We start from the raw sequence: 18,616 nt of genomic DNA, 5'->3' as shown, positions 1-18,616 counted from the left end.
GGAGCACCGTGCACAGTCCCGGTCTCCATATCCCTCGGTTAGACCCACACTCGGAGCACCGTGCACAGTCCCGGCCCCCGTATCCCTCGGTTAGACCCACACTCGGAGCACCGTGCACAGTCCCGGTCTCCGTATCCCTCGGTTAGACCCACACGCGGAGCACCGTGCACAGTCCCGGTCTCCGTATCCGTCGGTTAGACCCACACTCGGAGCACCGTGCACAGTCCCGGCCCCCGTATCTCTCGGTTAGACACACACTCGGAGCACCGTGCACAGTCCCGGTCTCCGTATCCCTCGGTCAGACCCACACTCGGAGCACCGTGCACAGTCCCGGCCCCCGTATCCCTCGGTTAGACCCACACTCGGAGCACCGTGCACAGTCCCGTCTCCGTGTCCCTCGGTCAGACCCACACTCGGAGCACCGTGCACAGTCCCGGCCCCCGTATCCCTCGGTTAGACCCACACTCGGAGCACCGTGCACAGTCCCGGTCTCCATATCCCTCGGTTAGACCCACACTCGGAGCACCGTGCACAGTCCCGGCCCCCGTATCCCTCGGTTAGACCCACACTCGGAGCACCGTGCACAGTCCCGGTCTCCGTATCCCTCGGTTAGACCCACACGCGGAGCACCGTGCACAGTCCCGGTCTCCGTATCCGTCGGTTAGACCCACACTCGGAGCACCGTGCACAGTCCCGGCCCCCGTATCCCTCGGTTAGACCCACACTCGGAGCAAAGGCCCGGTCTCCGTATCCCTCGGTTAGACCCACACTCGGAGCACCGTGCACAGTCCCGGTCTCCGTATCCCTCGGTCAGACCCACACTCGGAGCACCGTTCACAGTTCCAGTCTCCGTATCCGTCGGTTAGACCCACACTCGGAGCTCCGTGCACAGTCCCGGTCTCCGTATCCCTCGGTTAGACCCACACTCGGAGCACCGTGCACAGTCCCGGTCTCCGTATCCCTCGGTCAGACCCACACTCGGAGCTCCGTGCACAGTCCCGGTCTCCTTATCCCTCGGTTAGACCCACACTCGGAGCACCGTGCACAGTCCCGGCTTCCGTATCCCTCGGTCAGACCCACACTCGGAGCACCGTGCACAGTCCCGGTCTCCGTATCCGTCGGTTAGACCCACACTCGGAGCACCGTGCACAGTCCCGGTCTCCGTATCCCTCGGTCAGACCCACACTCGGAGCACCGTGCACAGTCCCGGTCTCCGTATCCCTCGGGTAGACCCACACTCGGAGCACCGTGCACAGTCCCGGCTTCCGTATCCCTCGGTCAGACCCACACTCGGAGCACCGTGCACAGTCCCGGTCTCCGTATCCCTCGGTTAGACCCACACTCGGAGCACCGTGCACATTCCCGGTCTCCGTATCCCCGGTTAGACCCACACTCGGAGCACCGTGCACAGTCCCGGTCTCCGTATCCCTCGGTTAGACCCACACTCGGAGCACCGTGCACAGGTCCGGTCTCCGTAACCCTTGGTTAGACCCACACTCGGAGCACCGTGCACATTCCCGGTCTCCGTATCCCCGGTTAGACCCACACTCGGAGCACCGTGCACAGTCCCGGTCTCCGTATCCCTCGGTCAGACCCACACTCGGAGCACCGTGCACAGTCCCGGTCTCCGTATCCCCCGGTTAGACCCACACTCGGAGCACCGTTCACAGTCCCGGTCTCCGTATCCCTCAGTCAGACCCACACTCGGAGCACCGTGCACAGTCCCGGTCTCCGTATCCCTCGGTTAGACCCACACTCGGAGCACCGTGCACAGTCCCGGTCTCCGTATCCCTCGGTCAGGCCCACACTCGGAGCACGTGCACAGTCCCGGTCTCCGTATCCCTCGGTCAGACCCACACTCGGAGCACCGTGCACAGTCCCGGTCTCCGTATCCCTCGGTTAGACCCACACTCGGAGCACGTGCACAGTCCCGGTCTCCGTATCCCTCGGTCAGACCCACACTCGGAGCACCGTGCACAGTCCCGGTCTCCGTATCCCTCGGTCAGACTCACACTTGGAGCACCGTGCACAGTCCCGGTCTCCGTATCCCTCGGTCAGACCCACACTCGGAGCACCGCGCACAGTCCCGGTCTCCGTATCCCTCGGTCAGACCCACACTCGGAGCACCGTGCACAGTCCCGGTCTCAGTATCCCTCGCTTAGACCCACACTCGGAGCACCGCGCACAGTCCCGGTCTCGGTATCCCTCGCTTAGACCCACACTCGGAGCACCGCGCACAGTCCCGGTCTCGGTATCCCTCGCTTAGACCCACACTCGGAGCACCGCGCACAGTCCCGGTCTCCGTATCCCTCGGTCAGACCCACACTCGGAGCACCGTGCACAATCCCGGTCTCAGTATCCCTCGCTTAGACCCACACTCGGAGCACCGTGCACAGTCCCGATCTCAGTATCCCTCGGTCAGACCCACACTCGGAGCACCGTGCACAGTCCCGGTCGCCGTATCCCTCGGTCAGACCCACACTCGGAGCACCGTGCACAGTCCCGGTCTCCCTATCCCTCGGTCAGACCGACACTCGGAGCACCGTGCACAGTCCCGGTCTCCGTATCCCTCGGTCAGACCCACACTCGGAGCACCGTGCACAGTCCCGGTCTCCGTATCCCTCGGTTAGACCCACACTCGGAGCACCGTGCACAGTCCCGGCTTCAGTATCCCTCGGTCAGACCCACACTCGGAGCACCGTGCACAGTCCCGGCCCCCGTATCCCTCGGTTAGACCCACACTCGGAGCACCGTGCACAGTCCCGGTCTCCGTATCCCTCGGTTAGACCCACACTCGGAGCACCGTGCACAGTCCCGGTCTCCATATCCCTCGGTTAGACCCACACTCGGAGCACCGTGCACAGTCCCGGCCCCCGTATCCCTCGGTTAGACCCACACTCGGAGCACCGTGCACAGTCCCGGTCTCCGTATCCCTCGGTTAGACCCACACGCGGAGCACCGTGCACAGTCCCGGTCTCCGTATCCGTCGGTTAGACCCACACTCGGAGCACCGTGCACAGTCCCGGCCCCCGTATCTCTCGGTTAGACACACACTCGGAGCACCGTGCACAGTCCCGGTCTCCGTATCCCTCGGTCAGACCCACACTCGGAGCACCGTGCACAGTCCCGGCCCCCGTATCCCTCGGTTAGACCCACACTCGGAGCACCGTGCACAGTCCCGTCTCCGTGTCCCTCGGTCAGACCCACACTCGGAGCACCGTGCACAGTCCCGGCCCCCGTATCCCTCGGTTAGACCCACACTCGGAGCACCGTGCACAGTCCCGGTCTCCATATCCCTCGGTTAGACCCACACTCGGAGCACCGTGCACAGTCCCGGCCCCCGTATCCCTCGGTTAGACCCACACTCGGAGCACCGTGCACAGTCCCGGTCTCCGTATCCCTCGGTTAGACCCACACGCGGAGCACCGTGCACAGTCCCGGTCTCCGTATCCGTCGGTTAGACCCACACTCGGAGCACCGTGCACAGTCCCGGTCTCCGTATCCCTCGGTCAGACCCACACTCGGAGCACCGTGCACAGTCCCGGTCTCCGTATCCGTCGGTTAGACCCACACTCGGAGCACCGTGCACAGTCCCGGTCTCCGTATCCCTCGGTTAGACCCACACTCGGAGCACCGTGCACAGTCCCGGCCCCCGTATCCCTCGGTTAGACCCACACTCGGAGCAAAGGCCCGGTCTCCGTATCCCTCGGTTAGACCCACACTCGGAGCACCGTGCACAGTCCCGGTCTCCGTATCCCTCGGTCAGACCCACACTCGGAGCACCGTTCACAGTTCCAGTCTCCGTATCCGTCGGTTAGACCCACACTCGGAGCTCCGTGCACAGTCCCGGTCTCCTTATCCCTCGGTTAGACCCACACTCGGAGCACCGTGCACAGTCCCGGTCTCCGTATCCCTCGGTCAGACCCACACTCGGAGCACCGTGCACAGTCCCGGTCTCCGTATCCCTCGGTTAGACCCACACTCGGAGCACCGTGCACAGTCCCGGCTTCCGTATCCCTCGGTTAGACCCACACTCGGAGCACCGTGCACAGTCCCGGTCTGCGTATCCCTCGGTTAGACCCACACTCGGAGCACCGTGCACAGTCCCGGTCTCCGTATCCCTCGGTCAGACCCACACTCGGAGCACCGCGCACAGTCCCGGTCTCCGTATCCCTCGGTCAGACCCACACTCGGAGCACCGTGCACAGTCCCGGTCTCAGTATCCCTCGCTTAGACCCACACTCGGAGCACCGCGCACAGTCCCGGTCTCGGTATCCCTCGCTTAGACCCACACTCGGAGCACCGCGCACAGTCCCGGTCTCGGTATCCCTCGCTTAGACCCACACTCGGAGCACCGCGCACAGTCCCGGTCTCCGTATCCCTCGGTCAGACCCACACTCGGAGCACCGTGCACAATCCCGGTCTCAGTATCCCTCGCTTAGACCCACACTCGGAGCACCGTGCACAGTCCCGATCTCAGTATCCCTCGGTCAGACCCACACTCGGAGCACCGTGCACAGTCCCGGTCGCCGTATCCCTCGGTCAGACCCACACTCGGAGCACCGTGCACAGTCCCGGTCTCCCTATCCCTCGGTCAGACCGACACTCGGAGCACCGTGCACAGTCCCGGTCTCCGTATCCCTCGGTCAGACCTACACTCCGAGCACCGTGCACAGTCCCGGTCTCAGTATCCTTCGGTTAGACCCACACTCGGAGCACCGTGCACAGTCCCGGTCTCCGTATCCCTTGGTCAGACCCACACTCTGAGCACCGTGCACAGTCCCGGTCTCCGTATCCCTCGGTTAGACCCACACTCGGAGCACCGTGCACAGTCCCGGTCTCCATATCCCATGGTTAGACCCTCACTCGGAGCACCGTGCACAGTCCCGGTCTCCATATCCCTCGGTTAGACCCACACTCGGAGCACCATGCACAGTCCCGGTCTCCCTATCCCTCGGTTAGACCCACACTCGGAGCACCGTGCAGAGACCCGGTCTCCGTATCCCTCGGTCAGACCCACACTCGGAGCACCGTGCACAGTACAGGTCTCCGTATCCCCCGGTTAGACGCACACTCGGAGCACCATGCACAGTCCCGGTCTCCATATCCCTCAGTTAGACGCACACTCGGAGCACCGTGCAGAGACCCGGTCTCCGTATCCCTCGGTCAGACCCTCACTCGGAGCACCGTGCACAGTCCCGATCTCCGTTTCCCTCGGTTAGACCCACACTCGTAGCACTGTGCTCAGTCCCCGTCTCCGTATCCCTCGGTTAGACCCACACACGGAGCACCGTGCACAGTCCGGGTCTCCGTATCCCTCGGTTAGACCCACACTCGGAGCACCGTGCACAGTCCCGGTCTCCATATCCCTCGGTTAGACCCACACTCGGAGCACCGTGCACAGTCCCGGTCTCCGTATCCGTCGGTTAGACCCACACTCGGAGCACCGTGCACAGTCCCGGTCTCGCTATCCCTCGGTTAGACCCACACTCGGAGCACCGTGCACAGTCCCGGTCTCGCTATCCCTCGGTTAGACCCATACTCGGAGCACCGTGCACAGTCCCGGTCTCCCTATCCCTCGGTTAGACCCACACTCGGAGCACCGTGCACAGTCCCGGTCTCCGTGTCCCTCGGTTAGACCCACACTCGGAGCAACGTGCCCAGTCCCGGTCTCCCTATCCCTCGGTTAGACCCACACTCGGAGCACCGTGCAGAGACCCGGTCTCCGGATCCCTCGGTCAGACCCACACTCGGAGCACCGTGCACAGTCCCGGTCTCCGTATCCCCCGGTTAGACGCACACTCGGAGCACCATGCACAGTCCCGGTCTCCATATCCCTCAGTTAGACGCACACTCGGAGCACCGTGCACAGTCCCGGTCTCCGTATCCCTCGGTTAGACCCACACTCTGAGCACCGCGCACAGTCCCGGTCTCCGTATCCCTCGGTTAGACCCACACTCGGAGCACCGTGCACAGTCCCAGTCTCGGTATCCCTCAGTTAGACCCACACTTAGAGCACCGTGCACAGTCCCGGACTCCGTATCCCTCGGTTAGACCCACACTCGGAGCACCGTGCACAGTCCCGGTCTCTCTATCCCTCGGTCAGACCCACACTCGGAGCACCGTGCACAATCCCGGTCTCAGTATCCCTCGCTTAGACCCACACTCGGAGCACCGTGCACAGTCCCAGTCTCCGTATTCCTCGGTCAGACCCACACTCGGAGCACATTGCACAGTCCCGGTCTCCGTATCCCTCGGTCAAACCCACACTCGGAGCAGCGTGCACAGTCCCGGTCTCGGTATCCTTCGGTTAGACCCACACTTGGAGCACCGTGCACAGTCCCGGTCTCCGTATCCCTCGGTTAGACCCACACTCGGAGCACCGTGCACAGTCCCGGTCTCCGTATCCCTCGGTCAGACCCACACTCGGAGCACCGTGCACAGTCCCGGTCTCCGTGTCCCTCGGTTAGACCCACACTCGGAGCACCGTGCACAGTCCCGGTCTCCGTATCCCTCGGTCAGACCCACACTCGGAGCACCGTGCACAGTCCCGGTCTCCGTATCCCTCGGTTAGACCCACACTCGGTGCACCGTGCACAGTCCCGGTCTCGGTATCCTTCGGTTAGACCCACACTTGGAGCACCGTGCACAATGCCGGTCTCAGTATCCCTCGGTTAGACCCACACTCGGAGCACCGTGCACAGTCCCGGTCTCCCTTTCCCTCGGTCAGACCGACACTCGGAGCACCGTGCACAGTCCCGGTCTCCGTATCCCTCGGTCAGACCCACACTCGGAGCACCGTGCACAGTCCCGGTCTCAGTATCCTTCGATTAGACCCACACTCGGAGCACCGTGCACAGTCCCGGTCTCAGTATCCTTCGATGAGACCCACACTCGGAGCACGGTGCACAGTCCCGGTCTCCGTATCCCCCGGTCAGACCCACACTCGGAGCACCGTGCACAGTCCCGGTCTCCGTATCCCTCGGTCAGACCCACACTCGGAGCACCGTGCACAGTCCCGGTCTCCGTATCCCTCGGTTAGACCCAAACTCGTAGCACCGTGCACAGTCCCGGTCTCCATATCCCACGGTTAGACCCACACTCGGAGCACCATGCACAGTCCCGGTCTCCCTATCCCTCGGTTACACCCACACTCGGAGCACCGTGCAGAGACCCGGTCTCCGTATCCCTCGGTCAGACACACACTCGGAGCACCGTGCACAGTCCCGGTCCGTATCCCTTGGTTAGACCCACACTCGGAGCACCGTGCACAGTCCCGGTCTCCATATCCCTTGGTTAGACCCACACTCGGAGCACCGTGCACAGTCCCGGTCTCCGTATCCCTCGGTTAGACCCACACTCGGAGCACCGTGCACAGTCCCGGTCTCCATATCCCTCAGTTAGACCCACACTCGGAGCACCATGCACAGTCCCGGTCTCCCTATCCCTCGGTTAGACCCACACTCGGAGCACCGTGCACAGTCCCCGTCTCCGAATCCCTCGGTTAGACGCACACTCGGTGCACCGTGCACAGACCCGGTCTCCGTACCCCTCGGTCAGACCCACACTCGGAGCACCGTGCACAGTCCCGGTCTCCGTATCCCTCGGTTAGACCCGCACTCGTAGCACCGTGCACAGTCCCGGTTTCCGTATCCCTCGGTTAGACCCACACACGGAGCACCGTGCACAGTCCCGGTCTCCGTATCCCTCGGTTAGACCCACACTCGGAGCACCGTGCACAGTCCCGGTCTCCGTATCCCTCGGTTAGACCCACACTCGGAGCACCGTGCACAGTCCCGCTCTCCGTATCCCTCGGTTAGACCCACACTCGGAGCACCGTGCACATTCCCGGTCTCCGTATCCCTCGGTTAGACCCACACTCGGAGCACCGTGCACAGTCCCGGTCTCAGTATCCTTCGGTTAGACCCACACTCGGAGCACTGTGCACAGTCCCGGTCTCCGTATCCCTTGGTTAGACCCACACTCGGAGCACCGTGCACAGTCCCGGTCTCCATATCCCTTGGTTAGACCCACACTCGGAGCACCGTGCACAGTCCCGGTCTCCGTATCCCTCGGTTAGACCCACACTCGGAGCACCGTGCACAGTCCCGGTCTCCGTATCCCTCTGTTAGACACACACTCGGAGCACCGTGCACAGTCCCGGTCTCCGCATCCCTCGGTCAGTCCCACACTCGGATCACTGTGCACAGTCCCGGTCTCAGTATCCTTCGGTTAGACCCACACTCGGAGCACCATGCACAGTCCCGGTCTCCGTATCCCTCGGTCAGACCCACACTCGGAGCACCGTGCACAGTCCCGGTCTCCGTATCCCTCGGTCAGACCCACACTCGGAGCACCGTGCACAGTCCCGGTCTCCGTATCCCTAGGTCAGACCCACACTCGGAGCACAGCGCACAGTCCCGGTCTCGGTATCCCTCGGTTAGACCCACACTTGGAGCACCGTGCACAATCCCGGTCTCAGTATCCCTCGCTTAGACCCACACTCGGAGCACCGTGCACAGTCCCGGTCTCAGTATCCCTCGGTCAGACCGACACTCGGAGCACCGTGCACAGTCCCGGTCTCAGTGTCCCTCGGTCAGACCCACACTCGGAGCACCGTGCACAGTCCCGGTCTCAGTATCCTTCGTTTAGACCCACACTCGGAGCACCGTGCACAGTCCCGGTCTCCGTATCCCTTGGTCAGACCCACACTCTGAGCACCGTGCACAGTCCCGGTCTCCGTATCCCTTGGTCAGACCCACACTCTGAGCACCATGCACAGTCCCGGTCTCCGTATCCCTCGGTTAGACCCACACTCGGAGCACCGTGCACAGTCCCGGTCTCCGTATCCCTCGGTGAGACACACACTCGGAGCACCGTGCACAGTCCCGGTCTCCGTAACCCACGGTTAGACCCACACTCGGAGGACCGTGCCCAGTCCCGGTCTCCATATCCCTTGGTTAGACCCACACTCGGAGCACCGTGCACAGTCCCGGTCTCCGTATCCCTCGGTTAGACCCACACTCGGAGCACCGTGCACAGTCCCGGTCTCCATATCCCTCAGTTAGACCCACACTCGGAGCACCGTGCACAGTCCCGGTCTCCGTATCCCTCGGTCAGGCCCACACTCGGAGCACCGTGCACAGTCCCGGTCTCCGTATCCCTCGGTCAGACCCACACTCGGAGCACCGTGCACAGTCCCGGTCTCCGTATCCCTCGGTTAGACCCACACTCGGAGCACCGTGCACAGTCCCGGTCTCCGTGTCCCTCGGTTAGACCCACACTCGGAGCACCGTGCACAGTCCCGGTCTCCATATCCCTCGATTAGATCCACACTCGGAGCACCGTGCACAGTCCCCGTCTCCGTATCCCTCGGTCAGGCCCACACTCGGAGCACCGTGCACAGTCCCGGTCTCCGTATCCCTCGGTCAGACCCACACTCGGAGCACCGTGCACAGTCCCGGTCTCCATATCCCTCAGTTAGTCCCACACTCGGAGCACCATGCACAGTCCCGGTCTCCCTATCCCTCGTTTAGACCCACACTCGGAGCACCCTGCACAGTCCCCGTCTCCGAATCCCTCGGTTAGACGCACACTCGGTGCACCGTGCACAGACCCGGTCTCCGTATCCCTCGGTCAGACCCACACTCGGAGCACGGTGCACAGTCCCGGTCTCCGTATCCCTCGGTTAGACCCGCACTCGTAGCACCGTGCACAGTCCCGGTCTCCGTATCCCTCGGTTAGACCCACACACGGAGCACCGTGCACAGTCCCGGTCTCCGTATCCCTCGGTTAGACCCACACTCGGAGCACCGTGCACAGTCCCGGTCTCCGTATCCCTCGGTTAGACCCACACTCGGAGCACCGTGCACAGTCCCGGTCTCCGTATCCCTCGGTCAGATCCACACTCGGAGCACCGTGCACAGTCCCGGTCTCCATATCCCTCGGTTAGACCCACACTCGGAGCACCGTGCACAGTCCCGGTCTCCGTATCCCTCGGTCAGACCCACACTCGGAGCACCGTGCACAGTCCCGGTCTCCGTATCCCTCGGTCAGACCCACACTCGGAGCACCGTGCACAGTCCCGGTCTCCCTATCCCTCGGTTAGACCCACACTCGGAGCAGCGTGCACAGTCCCGCTCTCCGTATCCCTCGGTTAGACCCACACTCGGAGCACCGTGCACAGTCCCGGTCACCGTATCCCTCGGTTAGGCCCACACTCGGAGCACCGTGCACAGTCCCGGTCTCCCCATCCCTCGGTCAGACCCACACTCGGAGCACCGCGCACAGTCCCAGTCTCGGTATCCCTCAGTTAGACCCACACTTGGAGCACCGTGCACAGTCCCGGTCTCAGTATCCCTCGCTTAGACCCACACTCGGAGCACCGTGCACAGTCCCGGTCTCAGTATCCCTCGCTTAGACCCACACTCGGAGCACCGTGCACAGTCCCGGTCTCCGTATCCCTCGGTCAGACCCACACTCGGAGCACATTGCACAGTCCCGGTCTCCGTATCCCTCTGTCAAACCCACACTCGGAGCAGCGTGCAAAGTCCCGGTCTCGGTATCCTTCGGTTAGACCCACACTTGGAGCACCGTGCACAGTCCCGGTCTCAGTATCCCTCGGTTAGAACCACACGCGGAGCACCGTGCAAAGTCCCGGTCTCCGTATACCTCGGTCAGACCCACACTCGGAGCACCGTGCACAGTCCCGGTCTCCCTTTCCCTCGGTCAGACCGACACTCGGAGCACCGTGCACAGTCCCGGTCTCAGTATCCTTCGATTAGACCCACCCTCGGAGCACCGTGCACAGTCCCGGTCTCCGTATCCCTTGGTCAGACCCACACTCGGAGCACCGTGCACAGTCCCGGTCTCCGTATCCCTCGGTTAGACCCAAACTCGGAGCACCGTGCACAGTCCCGGTCTCCATATCCCACGGTTAGACCCACACTCGGAGCATAATGCACAGTCCCGGTCTCCCTATCCCTCGGTTAGACCCACACTCGGAGCACCGTGCAGAGACCCGGTCTCCGTATCCCTCGGTCAGACCCACACTCGGAGCACCGTGCACAGTCCCGGTCTCCGTATCCCTCGGTTAGACCCACACTCGTAGCACCGTGCACAGTCCCGGTCTCCGTATCCCTCGGTTAGACCCACACACGGAGCACCGTGCACAGTCCTGGTCTCGGTATCCCTCGGTCAGACCACACTCAGAGCACCGTGCACAGTCCCGCTCTCCGTATCCCTCGGTTAGACCCACACTCGGAGCGCCGTGCACAGTCCCGGTCTCCGTATCCCTCGGTCAGACCACACTCGGAGCACATTGCACAGTCCCGGTCTCCGTATCCCTCGGTCAGACCCACACTCGGAGCACCGTGCACAGTCCCGGTCTCGGTATCCCTCGGTTAGACCCACACTTGGAGCACCGTGCACAATCCCGGTCTCAGTATCCCTCGGTTAGAACCACACTCAGAGCACCATGCACAGTCCCGGTCTCCCTATCCCTCGGTCAGACCGACACTCGGAGCACCGTGCACAGTCCCGGTCTCCGTATCCCTCGGTCAGACCTACACTCCGAGCACCGTGCACAGTCCCTGTCTCAGTATCCTTCGGTTAGACGCACACCCGGAGCACCGTGCACAGTCCCGGTCTCCGTATCCCTTGGTCAGACCCACACTCTGAGCACCGTGCACAGTCCCGGTCTCCGTATCCCTTGGTTAGACCCACACTCGGAGCACCGTGCACAGTCCCGGTCTCCATATCCCACGGTTAGACCCACACTCGGAGCACCGTGCACAGTCCCGGTCTCCATATCCCTCGGTTAGACCCACACTCGGAGCACCATGCACAGTCCCGGTCTCCCTATCCCTCGGTTAGACCCACACTCGGAGCACCGTGCAGAGACCCGGTCTCCGTATCCCTCGGTCAGACCCACACTCGGAGCACCGTGCACAGTCCCGGTCTCCGTATCCCCCGGTTAGACGCACACTCGGAGCACCGTGCACAGTCCCGGTCTCCGTATTCCTCGGTTAGACCCACACGCGGAGCACCGTGCACAGTCCCGGTCTCCGTATCCCTCAGTTAGACGCACACTCGGAGCACCGTGCAGAGACCCGGTCTCCGTATCCCTCGGTCAGACCCTCACTCGGAGCACCGTGCACAGTCCCGGTCTCAGTTTCCCTCGGTTAGACCCACACTCGTAGCACTGTGCTCAGTCCCGGTCTCCGTATCCCTCGGTTATACCCACACACGGAGCACCGTGCACAGTCCTGGTCTCCGTATCCCTCGGTTAGACCCACACTCGGAGCACCGTGCACAGTCCCGGTCTCCATATCCCTCGGTTAGACCCACACTCGGAGCACCGTGCACAGTCCCGGTCTCCGTATCCGTCGGTTAGACCCACACTCGGAGCACCGTGCACAGTCCCGGTCTCGCTATCCCTCGGTTAGACCCACACTCGGAGCACCGTGCACAGTCCCGGTCTCGCTATCCCTCGGTTAGACCCATACTCGGAGCACCGTGCACAGTCCCGGTCTCCCTATCCCTCGGTTAGACCCACACTCGGAGCACCGTGCACAGTCCCGGTCTCCGTGTCCCTCGGTTAGACCCACACTCGGAGCAACGTGCCCAGTCCCGGTCTCCCTATCCCTTGGTTAGGCCCACACTCGGAGCACCGTGCACAGTCCCGGTCTCCGTATCCCTCGGTTAGACCGACACTCGGAGCAACCTGCACAGTCCCGCTCTCCGTATCCCTCGGTTAGACCCACACTCGGAGCACCGTGCACAGTCGCGGTCTCCGTATCCCTCGGTTAGACCCACACTCGGAGCACCGTGCACAGTCCCTCTCTCCCTATCCCTTGGTTAGACCCACACTCGGAGCACCGTGCGCAGTCCCGGTCTCCGTATCCCTCGGTCAGACCCACACTCGGAGCACCGTGCACAGTCCCGGTCTCCGTATCCCTCCGTTAGACCCACAATCGGAGCACCGTGTATAGTCCCGGTCTCCGTATCCCTCAGTTAGACCCACACTCGGAGCACCGTGCGCAGTCCCGGTCTCCGTATCCCTCGGTCAGACCCACACTCGGAGCACCGTGCACAGTCCCGGTCTCCGTATCCCTCAGTCAGACCCACACTCGGAGCACCGTGCACAGTCCCGGTCTCCGTATCCCTCAGTTAGACCCACACTCGGAGCACTGTGCACAGTCCCGGTCTCCGTATCCCTCGGTTAGACCCACACTCGGAGCACCGTGCAGAGACCCGGTCTCCGTATCCCTCGGTCAGACCCACACTCGGAGCACCGTGCACAGTCCCGGTCTCCGTATCCCTCGGTTAGACCCACACTCGTAGCACCGTGCACAGTCCCGGTCTCCGTATCCCTCGGTTAGACCCACACACGGAGCACCGTGCACAGTCCTGGTCTCCGTATCCCTCGGTTAGACCCACACTCAGAGCACCGTGCACAGTCCCGCTCTCCGTATCCCTCGGTTAGACCCACACTCGGAGCGCCGTGCACAGTCCCGGTCTCCGTATCCCTCGGTCAGACCACACTCGGAGCACATTGCACAGTCCCGGTCTCCGTATCCCTCGGTCAGACCCACACTCGGAGCACCGTGCACAGTCCCGGTCTCGGTATCCCTCGGTTAGACCCACACTTGGAGCACCGTGCACAATCCCGGTCTCAGTATCCCTCGGTTAGAACCACACTCGGAGCACCGTGCACAGTCCCGGTCTCCCTATCCCTCGGTCAGACCGACACTCGGAGCACCGTGCACAGTCCCGGTCTCCGTATCCCTCGGTCAGACCTACACTCCGAGCACCGTGCACAGTCCCGGTCTCAGTATCCTTCGGTTAGACCCACACTCGGAGCACCGTGCACAGTCCCGGTCTCCGTATCCCTTGGTCAGACCCACACTCTGAGCACCGTGCACAGTCCCGGTCTCCGTATCCCTCGGTTAGACCCACACTCGGAGCACCGTGCACAGTCCCGGTCTCCATATCCCACGGTTAGACCCTCACTCGGAGCACCGTGCACAGTCCCGGTCTCCATATCCCTCGGTTAGACCCACACTCGGAGCACCATGCACAGTCCCGGTCTCCCTATCCCTCGGTTAGACCCACACTCGGAGCACCGTGCAGAGACCCGGTCTCCGTATCCCTCGGTCAGACCCACACTCGGAGCACCGTGCACAGTACCGGTCTCCGTATCCCCCGGTTAGACGCACACTCGGAGCACCATGCACAGTCCCGGTCTCCATATCCCTCAGTTAGACGCACACTCGGAGCACCGTGCACAGTCCCGGTCTCCGTATCCGTCGGTTAGACCCACACTCGGAGCACCGTGCACAGTCCCGGTCTCGCTATCCCTCGGTTAGACCCACACTCGGAGCACCGTGCACAGTCCCGGTCTCGCTATCCCTCGGTTAGACCCATACTCGGAGCACCGTGCACAGTCCCGGTCTCCCTGTCCCTCGGTTAGACCCACACTCGGAGCACCGTGCACAGTCCCGGTCTCCGTGTCCCTCGGTTAGACCCACACTCGGAGCAACGTGCCCAGTCCCGGTCTCCCTATCCCTTGGTTAGGCCCACACTCGGAGCACCGTGCACAGTCCCGGTCTCCGTATCCCTCGGTTAGACCGACACTCGGAGCAACCTGCACAGTCCCGCTCTCCGTATCCCTCGGTTAGACCCACACTCGGAGCACCGTGCACAGTCGCGGTCTCCGTATCCCTCGGTTAGACCCACACTCGGAGCACCGTGCACAGTCCCTCTCTCCCTATCCCTTGGTTAGACCCACACTCGGAGCACCGTGCGCAGTCCCGGTCTCCGTATCCCTCGGTCAGACCCACACTCGGAGCACCGTGCACAGTCCCGGTCTCCGTATCCCTCAGTTAGACCCACAATCGGAGCACTGTGCACAGTCCCGGTCTCCGTATCCCTCGGTTAGACCCACACTCGGAGCACCGTGCAGAGACCCGGTCTCCGTATCCCTCGGTCAGACCCACACTCGGAGCACCGTGCACAGTCCCGGTCTCCGTATCCCTCGGTTAGACCCACACTCGTAGCACCGTGCACAGTCCCGGTCTCCGTATCCCTCGGTTAGACCCACACACGGAGCACCGTGCACAGTCCTGGTCTCCGTATCCCTCAGTTAGACCCACACTCAGAGCACCGTGCACAGTCCCGCTCTCCGTATCCCTCGGTTAGACCCACACTCGGAGCGCCGTGCACAGTCCCGGTCTCCGTATCCCTCGGTCAGACCACACTCGGAGCACATTGCACAGTCCCGGTCTCCGTATCCCTCGGTCAGACCCACACTCGGAGCACCGTGCACAGTCCCGGTCTCGGTATCCCTCGGTTAGACCCACACTTGGAGCACCGTGCACAATCCCGGTCTCAGTATCCCTCGGTTAGAACCACACTCGGAGCACCGTGCACAGTCCCGGTCTCCCTATCCCTCGGTCAGACCGACACTCGGAGCACCGTGCACAGTCCCGGTCTCCGTATCCCTCGGTCAGACCTACACTCCGAGCACCGTGCACAGTCCCGGTCTCAGTATCCTTCGGTTAGACCCACACTCGGAGCACCGTGCACAGTCCCGGTCTCCGTATCCCTTGGTCAGACCCACACTCTGAGCACCGTGCACAGTCCCGGTCTCCGTATCCCTCGGTTAGACCCACACTCGGAGCACCGTGCACAGTCCCGGTCTCCATATCCCACGGTTAGACCCTCACTCGGAGCACCGTGCACAGTCCCGGTCTCCATATCCCTCGGTTAGACCCACACTCGGAGCACCATGCACAGTCCCGGTCTCCCTATCCCTCGGTTAGACCCACACTCGGAGCACCGTGCAGAGACCCGGTCTCCGTATCCCTCGGTCAGACCCACACTCGGAGCACCGTGCACAGTACCGGTCTCCGTATCCCCCGGTTAGACGCACACTCGGAGCACCATGCACAGTCCCGGTCTCCATATCCCTCAGTTAGACGCACACTCGGAGCACCGTGCAGAGACCCGGTCTCCGTATCCCTCGGTCAGACCCTCACTCGGAGCACCGTGCACAGTCCCGGTCTCCGTTTCCCTCGGTTAGACCCACACTCGTAGCACTGTGCTCAGTCCCCGTCTCCGTATCCCTCGGTTAGACCCACACACGGAGCACCGTGCACAGTCCTGGTCTCCGTATCCCTCGGTTAGACCCACACTCGGAACACCGTGCACAGTCCCGGTCTCCATATCCCTCGGTTAGACCCACACTCGGAGCACCGTGCACAGTCCCGGTCTCCGTATCCGTCGGTTAGACCCACACTCGGAGCACCGTGCACAGTCCCGGTCTCGCTATCCCTCGGTTAGACCCACACTCGGAGCACCGTGCACAGTCCCGGTCTCGCTATCCCTCGGTTAGACCCATACTCGGAGCACCGTGCACAGTCCCGGTCTCCCTATCCCTCGGTTAGACCCACACTCGGAGCACCGTGCACAGTCCCGGTCTCCGTGTCCCTCGGTTAGACCCACACTCGGAGCAACGTGCCCAGTCCCGGTCTCCCTATCCCTCGGTTAGACCCACACTCGGAGCACCGTGCAGAGACCCGGTCTCCGTATCCCTCGGTCAGACCCACACTCGGAGCACCGTGCACAGTCCCGGTCTCCGTATCCCCCGGTTAGACGCACACTCGGAGCACCATGCACAGTCCCGGTCTCCATATCCCTCAGTTAGACGCACACTCGGAGCACCGTGCAGAGACCCGGTCTCCGTATCCCTCGGTCAGACCCTCACTCGGAGCACCGTGCAGAGACCCGGTCTCCGTATCCCTCGGTCAGACCCACACACGGAGCACCGTGCACAGTCCTGGTCTCCGTATCCCTCGGTTAGACCCACACTCGGAGCACCGTGCACAGTCCCGGTCTCCGTTTCCCTCGGTTAGACCCACACTCGTAGCACTGTGCTCAGTCCCGGTCTCCGTATCCCTCGGTTAGACCCACACACGGAGCACCGTGCACAGTCCCGGTCTCCGTATCCCTCGGTTAGGACCACAGTCGGAGCACCGTGCACAGTCCCGGTCTCCGTATCCCTCGGTTAGACCCACACTCGGAGCACCGTGCACAGTCCCGGTCTCCATATCCCTCGGTTAGACCCACACTCGGAGCACCGTGCACAGTCCCGGTCTCCGTATCCGTCGGTTAGACCCACACTCGGAGCACCGTGCACAGTCCCGGTCTCGCTATCCCTCGGTTAGACCCACACTCGGAGCACCGTGCACAGTCCCGGTCTCGCTATCCCTCGGTTAGACCCATACTCGGAGCACCGTGCACAGTCCCGGTCTCCCTATCCCTCGGTTAGACCCACACTCGGAGCACCGTGCACAGTCCCGGTCTCCGTGTCCCTCGGTTAGACCCACACTCGGAGCAACGTGCCCAGTCCCGGTCTCCCTATCCCTTGGTTAGGCCCACACTCGGAGCACCGTGCACAGTCCCGGTCTCCGTATCCCTCGGTTAGACCGACACTCGGAGCACCGTGCACAGTCCCGCTCTCCGTATCCCTCGGTTAGACCCACTCTCGGAGCACCGTGCACAGTCGCGGTCTCCGTATCCCTCGGTTAGACCCACACTCGGAGCACCGTGCACAGTCCCTCTCTCCCTATCCCTTGGTTAGACCCACACTCGGAGCACCGTGCGCAGTCCCGGTCTCCGTATCCCTCGGTCAGACCCACACTCGGAGCACCGTGCACAGTCCCGGTCTCCGTATCCCTCAGTTAGACCCACAATCGGAGCACTGTGCACATTCCCGGGGACAGAGAGAATGTGGGATTCGCGTGTCAGGGACGGTAGCCTCACTTACGGTTCACGGTTTTGCGGAAGCAGCTCGACGCCGCATAGCAACAGTCGAGATCCTCGCACTTGGTGATGTTGAGGATGATGTCGATCCCGGTGCAAAGCTCCGAGGTCAAGGGGTCACCGCAGACTGGAGTAGAGAAAATATCTGTCAGAATAAAGCTCCCTCTACACTGTCCCCATCAAACACTCCCTGGACAGGTACAGCACGGGGTTAGATACAGAGTAAAGCTCCCTCTACAATGTCCCCATCAAACACTCCCAGGACAGGTACAGCACGGGGTTAGATACAGAGTAACGCTCCCTCTACACTGTCCCCATCAAACGCTCCCAGGACAGGTGCAGCACAGGGTTAGATACAGAGTAAAGCTCCCTCTACACTGTCCCCATCAAACACTCCCAGGGCAGGTACAGCACGGGGTTAGATACAGAGTAAAGCTCCTTCTACACTGTCCCCATCAAACACTCCCAGGACAGGTACAGCATGGGGTTAGATACAGAGTAAAGCTCCCTCTACACTGTCCCCATCAAACACTCCCAGGACAGGTACAGCACGGGGTTAGATACAGAGTAATGCTCCCTCTACACTGTCCCAATCAAACACTCCCAGGACAGGTACAGCACGGGGTTAGATACAGAGTAAAGCTCCTTCTACACTGTCCCCATCAAACACTCCCAGGACAGGTACAGCATGGGGTTAGATACAGAGTAAAGCTCCCTCTACACTGTCCCCATCAAACACTCCCAGGACAGGTACAGCACGGGGTTAGATACAGAGTAATGCTCCCTCTAC

At 62.5% G+C, this 18,616-nt stretch overlaps 1 protein-coding gene across 7 annotated transcripts in view; it reads right to left on the bottom strand.

Moving 5' to 3' along the window:
* LOC140399624 (uncharacterized) overlaps positions 1 to 18,616 on the bottom strand; it is a 219,091-nt gene that overhangs the window by 6,069 nt on the left and 194,406 nt on the right. For 3 of the 7 annotated variants that reach the window (XR_011937774.1, XR_011937773.1, XR_011937776.1), the window contains one exon: positions 17,867 to 17,953. Coding sequence is in view for 3 of the 7 variants with exons in the window: in XM_072489161.1 (XP_072345262.1) it covers positions 17,831 to 17,953 (123 nt within the window). In the remaining 4 variants the exon portion in view is untranslated. Of the gene's footprint in view, positions 1 to 17,830; positions 17,954 to 18,616 lie in introns of those variants that run through there. The other 4 variants (XM_072489159.1, XM_072489160.1, XM_072489161.1 and 1 more) reach the window with 3 other exon arrangements.

This window comes from Scyliorhinus torazame, chromosome 23 (genome assembly GCF_047496885.1).
Source record: "Scyliorhinus torazame isolate Kashiwa2021f chromosome 23, sScyTor2.1, whole genome shotgun sequence".
Lineage (NCBI taxonomy): Eukaryota > Metazoa > Chordata > Chondrichthyes > Carcharhiniformes > Scyliorhinidae > Scyliorhinus > Scyliorhinus torazame.
Note: the sequence above shows the minus strand (reverse complement) of the source record. Positions and strands in the feature narration are given on the sequence as shown.